Here is a 7,194-nt window from a genome sequence, read left to right on the forward strand (position 1 = left end):
CTGCTTTCTCTGCCTGAAAGTCTGGTTAATGCTGGGAGCATCTCTTCACAGATACAATCACAACATAAATGCTATCACGCTGAAATGCAGCTAGCGCTAGATTTAGGATTAGTATGCTGTGTATCGTAGCCAGTACTTGACTCTTGGTTTTGAACTATACTGGCACTTCACAGTGTGCTGTGTTCAAGCAGTGTGGAGAGAAAGGACAGAAGGGACAAGCAGGCAACCCCAGTGTTCATTCTGTACCCTGTATATGCAGGTTAGAACATAGGAAAGTGATCACAGTCCTCAAACAAGATTTGGAGGTGGTATTGGAAAGAAAGTGTAGGTCCCAGTGTCTAAATCTCAGTCTGTTCGTACAGACTTTGTCTAACCGAACTGTTTATCAAATCTTTTCATAGGAGCAATGACCATGGCTTTGCTGGAAAACCTTGTAGCAGGAAATGTCTACTTGGTCAAAATAGCAGCCTCCAATGAAGTGGGAGAAGGACCCTTCTCAAATGCGGTAGAACTTGCTGTCCTGCCAAAGGCGACATCAGAGTCTAATCAGAGACCTAAACGCTTGGATTCGGGAGATTCCACAAGTCAGTAGCAATGTTTTGATTACTGCTGTCACAAGTACCAGGAAAAAAGATCCCTGTTTGTTTTAGCTTGTAACCGCTTTCTGGGTAAACCAGTCTGTTTTACGTAAGGCAGTCCTAACAGTGTAGCATTTTCTTCTACATGAAACCATTTTGGAATTTTTATCTCAGTTCAACTCAGAACTGGTTTAATTCTTTTGCTCAGAAGTTGGAAGTTTGCCTTTCAAATAAGAATACGTAACTGGTTTGAATTTTACATCAATATCAACTTTGCAGGCACTCTTTTAAGGCGCTTGCCTTAAGTCCTTTATTTGGCTTGAGATACCAGTAGCACTGGGTCAGTTAAACCAGACAGCCCAGCAGAGATGAAGTGGCATCTCAAATCTGTTGAAATTTGCTGGTTCCTGGTATTCCAGCAACCCAAATCAACCTGTCAGTCAGTGATACACCAGCATATATTTTCACCAAAGTAGTCAGCCCCACCTGCAGCTTTTTGGGGAAAACTATGTGTTACCCTGCAGAAATTAAGGTAACATCAGTGCTTTCTCCATATAAGAAGGGAAGAACATATTGTCTTTGTCTGACATAGAACGGTATTTATCCTGGTGACTTGTTACAGATTTTAAAGCTATTGGGGGTGACAAGAGCTAGTAATTATTCAGGTACATGAACCTTTTAACCTTCCCTTGTTGCTACACATTGAATTGTGATTAAAACACAGCGATTTTTCTTGCTCAGGTTTTCTCCCTTCCTGGAATTCAGTTATATTTTAGGCCTGAATAAGCAAATAGAGCCATGCCCTCAGGATTAGGTTAATAGACATACAATGTCAAAGTGTAAACCAAAGTGAACCCTCCTAGGTGACAGTGGCTGGATTTCTCCAAGCCTTTTCCCTTTGTTGTCTAGTAGCACCCTGTAAGGAAGGGGTTGGAGAGAGCTCCTCTGCTCCATGTTGTAGGTCACCGAAGAGGCTGTGGTGTGGGGCAGTCCCTTCTTCCCTTCCCACACCAGGACTGCATATACTCCTCTGTTTGGTCTACAAGTTTTATTTTCAAAAGTGTCAAAATGTATGACAGAGAAGGTCTGGAAATCTCATTGAAAGGAAGCATTTGTCACTGTGGTTGTGATTGTAATGCTATTAATTTCCTGACAGGGAGCAGGGGGTAACTCTTCTTATTTACTGAGCCTTTCTGTGTTCTTTTTTGCGATAGCTTATTCTGACTATTACCATCTGGACCAGAAATCAATGACTGGCATTGTTGTTGGGGTTTGCATAGCCTTGACCTGCATCCTTATTTGCGTCCTGATCTTAATTTATCGCAGTAAAGCCAGGTATGTTTTTGTTCTTGCGGACTGAGCTCTTTCTCAATGCACTGATTCTTGGGACATGCCGCCTTCTCCAAGAGTGCCAAGTTCTCTGAAGTACTCTGTCTCTTCACCTGTTCTGACCAGCAGTGGAAACAAAGCACTTTGTTGGCTCTTCCTACTCTACCTGAGTCCCTTCTCCACTGAAAAGAAGGAAGAACCCAGAGAGTGAGTCAGTGGTGCTTTGACAACTAAGTATGAGGCATGTTTCCAAAGAAAAAACCCCTTTGAGTCCGATGAGCATGCTGCTTTATATCATCTGCTCCTCCTGCTTAACGCTCCAGCCTGCCCAGACCTGGTTTGCAAGGCTTTAACCCTCTGGTGTTGCTGGACAAGAGGAACTGTGACATAAAGCAGTTCCATGATGCAGTTTCTTTGCAGTGGTGCAAGCCACCATCTGTCTGTCTTGTCATCAGCTGCTATGGGGCATAAACTGGCCCAGTGACTCTGTCCATAACTTTGGGATCAGAACAAATATAAGTTACTTGAAATAATAAATTAAAAAACTGTCTGAAAGTATATTTTAGTAACAAGGGCTTTTTAGCATACATGCAGGAAAAAATATGGATTGGGAGACGGTCTCTGTGTAGCATGGTAGAAAGGTCTTAATATCATTAATGGTTACTTCCTCCAAGTAATATTACTAATGATGACAATTCCTGTCTGCACATAAGCTTGTAGCCTACTGTGTATGATTAACTGGAAGCAGACGTTATTTTTATCACAAGCAATAACATTTAAATTCCATGAGAGTTAGGAGTATCATATAACAAAACGTAAATGCCAGAATATACCCATATTATTTGATTAATAATAGCTTTGAAGTTTATCCTTGATTTTTTTGTATTTTCTTCCTGTGGGTCAATTTTATTCCCGCTTAACGTTGTGTAGGAAAACATCTGCTCCTAAACCTGTGCAGCAAAGCACTGACCAGCTGTCACATAACAGCATCTCATTAGCCAGTGCTAATGAGGTGGAGAAGAGTATTGAAGGAATTGCAGAGAATGAAGAATCTTTATTGCCAATGATAGTGGGAAACAGCTTCATCGATGCTAAGGTACTGTGAGATTTACTCACTCCCAAAACAGAAATCTTTCTTTAGAATTCATGGCTATAACATCGGAGTCCTTATCAAAAGTAAAATATGTACACTACAAATCCACAGGATGTTTTTTTAATGGGACAAGCACAAATTTGGCAATTCAGGGTCAAATTTTCAAGACTTATCTTAAAGTTCAGCTAGAGATCTGATTCAATACACTTGTCTTACACTGTACTCTGCAGATGGCAGGGTTTGGCTCTGGCACAGCATCAAAGGATAAAAGCTCCATAGACTTAGGGCTGCTAGGTGGCCTCTGCGAGTCCAAGGAGATAGGTGAGAGAGTCCTTGTCAGCACCTAGTTCAGTAGATGCCTGTGCACTATCTAGTCAAGTATGACACTAAGCAGGTATTAAAGAAAGTATTATTTTTCTGTATATTACTGGTAAGACAACGTTACATTTTATAAACTCATACTTGGTCAAATTATAAATTAATCTAGATGGCAGGGTGTATCAGTGGATGTGTAGAATCTTACAGTCCAGGAGTCCAGTGTGACAAAACCACATTGGCCTTACTTTCACATGCAGATGTACTGATTTAAGGCTTGTTCTGTACACACTGCAAACTTGAACGGAGCTGCTCCCTGAGGATATATTCAAGAGCTGGGAAATGGAAATGGACCCCAGTACAGGCACAGACACTATGTCTATGAATGGTCACATTCAAAGGAGTAGAGCAAGAGCAGTGGCTGGAATATTTTGCTGTGTGTTTGCAGTATTATAGCTGTTGGGCCTGGCATCTGGGCTTGCCAGATTTAGTGGATCTGGTCTTGTCTTGTCTCGAGCAGTAGATGAATACCAGACCACAAAAACGTGACTGAGCACTAAGACTTCATTTGTCTTCCTTTTCAGGATGGAGCCAATAGGTAGGAATAGAAAAATATTTTCAAATATCTTAGAACTTTTGTTTGTTAAAATAAATGTCTGTGTGTCTCCCTCTATTGTAGGGGGGATCTGATCTGATTATTAACAGCTATGGGCCTGTCACAAAGGCTAACTGCAAGAAAAAGTGGCTGTTCTTCCAAGATACTAAGAAGGTGAAGACTGAGGAGGTAATTGCTCTAATGGGCAGAGATGCGCAATCTTTGCTGTAATACTCTGTGTTTGCAAAGGAAGATACGTAGTTTTCAATTTCTGGAAAAGCATAATTAGTGGTCTAAGTTTTAATTGGATAGTTTCAGTTGTGTTAAGGTTGATAGTGTTCTACCTTGTAGTGAAGTCTTATGGATGTTTCGTTTTCTGTCCCAAGTTGTCAGATATTGTAACTCGTTACAGTTAACTGATTACTTTCTTGCTTGTGCCCTTTTATCTGTGAGCAAAAGGATTTCTGTGTACTGGGTCTATGCATAGCATCTACAGTACTACATCTGCAGAGACTTTGTATAAATACAAATACAAATTAAATATGTATTTATAAATAAAAATAATATAAAAAAATATAAAGAATCCCCTCCTACACTGACAGCTACAACTTTGCTGAAGAAAAACCAAAAGAGGGAAATTAAATGATTTACCCAAAGTACTGAAGAAATTGAGAATCTGAGTAGAACTGTCTGGCTTCTGAAATTGTTGCTCTGGACACATTTGCTACTTGGATGAGAAAAATAACAGTTTAAAACTGAAATGTTAAACCAAATCCTGAACATTGTCATGTAAATTCACACCTATGGGGCATCTAACTAATGTTTATTGAATTGTAACTTGTATTGTGCTCTTGTATGTTTAAGAAATAGGAAGTCTTGATATCCATGTTGTAAATTCATATTCCAAAATATTACCAGAAGCAGCTGTGTGTTTCTGATGCCTCTGTAAGAAGAATATTTGCTACCACCCAAGGAGTAATGCTTAAAGAATATGCATAAAGGGATGGGAGAGAGCTCTACCAAGTATGTTTTTAAAATACCATTCAGGTCCCTCCAGTGAAATCATTCTTGATTAGCCATGCTTAGCTAGGAGGGATTATGTCATCTATTATGGAAGAAAAAAGTATGAGCAAGACTTGAGATGGATTCTTTTTAACCTCCTGTAGGAAAGCCCAGATTGTTCCGAGCCAATGCTGTTAGAGGCATTCTGGCGGAATAGGAGAGAGGAAATGCAGTAAAAATTCAGATTATGGCTTAACTTTTGAAAGGCCGAACAACCTTTTTCTCTCTGCTTTTTATGTAGGCCCAGAGAAGATTTGTGCAGGCGGTGTGTCTGTATCAGCCGGGCACCACTGTGCTGATCAGTGAGGATGACTCCCCCAGCTCTCCTGGCCAGCAGTCTAATTTCCAGGTGCCATTCAGTATTGTTGCCGATATGGAGCATTCAGCCAACAGCGAAGGAAGCCACGAGACCGGTGACTCTGGAAGATTTTCTCACGAGTCCAACGATGAGATACACCTCTCCTCTGTGACAAGTGCCACCCCTCCCACTACCAGTTCTTTTGTAAGCAGTGACTTGGGTATGAACATGATGAGCCCTGCCATAAGTAACTGCAGAGAGCCTCCTCTGCTGTTCGCTACTGACCAGACTCCTACCTCACCTCTTCAAATACACTCTGCGGTGCAAAACTGACATGCTTAAGGCCACGCCAGACATTCTTGCAGTGTATGTCTGTTCGAAAGACAATGAACAGGGAGCCAAAGTTTTATTGTGGAAAGCCTGACTAACCTAGCAGGTGATCCCATATTTCTGTTGAATGGGGCGGTTTTTTTGTTTGTTTGTTTGATTTGTTTGTTTTTTAAAACTCACTCATTTTGAATGTTCAGTGGTCAACAAATGTGAAAGGACAGTGAAGATTTCTGACTAAAGTTAAAAATATGTCACTGGAGCAAAGGGAAGGCTGTTGGCCCTTTTGCTGACTATCTACCTCAGTTTGCCGAGAGGTGAACTCTGAATGATGACTGCTTTACCTCATTTGTGTTCTAGTTGGTCTCAGCTATGGAACTGATGATACTTCCTAGTAGCGTTGTTTTATTTTGGGTTTCTTTTTTTGTTTTGTTTTCAGTTGTGTGTAGAATATGTGTGTGTGTGTGCGTGCGCGTGCACGTGTGTGCGCTCAGTGATCAGGGAGTTGTATAGGTAGGTGAACAAGATTGTTTAGCTGAAGCTCTGTCTTTAAAAAGAAGGAAACCTCAGAGTATAAAATGTAATGATTTAATGTGGTTGACATAGAGGATGTTAAAAACTGGGAAAACTGGAGTTGGTGCTTCCACGTATACAGCCACATGAAATCTTTTGTACCTCTTGATTTCTCATAACCCCAGTAAGCCTAGGACAGTGCCTTTCCCCCAGAAACTGATGCCAGCAACTGCTGACAGGATGTATGCTATATCCTTAGGGCTCTGGGACATGTTGAGTTCCCCACAGTGACAAACATTGCCCCTTTATTGACACGTAATGCTAAAAAGCATGGCAAAATGACAAGTATTCAGCATTTCCAAACAGTTCAGCTCTGCCTGAGAGTCGTGGAATAGATAATAATGCTGAGTATTCCAGTATTGCAGTACTTCTTAGCAATGGTGCCTTGCATTATATATTATGAAATTACTGATTTGCCTTATGCCTTTTTAGTATTCATAAAGTTGCTCTGGAGTACAGAAAGATGCCTTAAATGCTTCTTAGATGTTTTAAGTAAACTGTATCATGAGTTTATAGTTCATTTTTACCCAGCTTTGAGTGCTCATGAGCACTGCTAGCATTGTAGTATGTCTCAGAGCTGTTGTTGGGATGCAACCCTGCTCCTTGCCTTCGCCTAGTGTGCTGTTAGGAATTTTAGCTCAGGGAGTGACTTTACCTACACGCCAATCTAAAACTCTGATTAGGCTACCATGAGAAATAAAAAAGCCAGAGCTTTAGTTGAAGAGTCTGTTGAAAGAGGTGAGTACTGCTACTGCCTTGAACCCATGCAATTCCTGTTTTATACTACCTCCTTTAAAAGTTATTCTAGTGTTTTTGGGGTTTTGTTGTTGTTGTTTTTTCCTGTACTCAGGGAACATTTGTTACTTTTGAGCTGCCTCACGGAAACGTGGAGCAAACTGACAGGGTATCATGTTTTGTTTTTTAATAGGAGAGAGGGAGAGACAGGGAGGAGGTTGGAATCATCCAATGTTATAAACTTGCCTGTATCTATATCCAGTCCTCTTCTCCACTCCTCTTCTTTCCC

General features: G+C 40.8%; 1 protein-coding gene across 1 annotated transcript in view; it reads left to right on the forward strand.

Moving 5' to 3' along the window:
• PRTG (protogenin) overlaps positions 1-6,482 on the forward strand; it is an 86,406-nt gene extending 79,924 nt beyond the window's left edge. The window contains 5 exon segments of the mRNA XM_050903282.1: positions 402-584; positions 1,793-1,913; positions 2,838-3,003; positions 3,995-4,099; positions 5,214-6,482. Coding sequence (XP_050759239.1) covers positions 402-584; positions 1,793-1,913; positions 2,838-3,003; positions 3,995-4,099; positions 5,214-5,603 — 965 coding nt within the window. The 3' untranslated portion in view covers positions 5,604-6,482.
• The last annotated feature ends 712 nt before the right edge of the window (positions 6,483-7,194 follow it).

Source organism: Gymnogyps californianus, chromosome 11 (assembly GCF_018139145.2).
Source record: "Gymnogyps californianus isolate 813 chromosome 11, ASM1813914v2, whole genome shotgun sequence".
Taxonomy (NCBI): domain Eukaryota; kingdom Metazoa; phylum Chordata; class Aves; order Accipitriformes; family Cathartidae; genus Gymnogyps; species Gymnogyps californianus.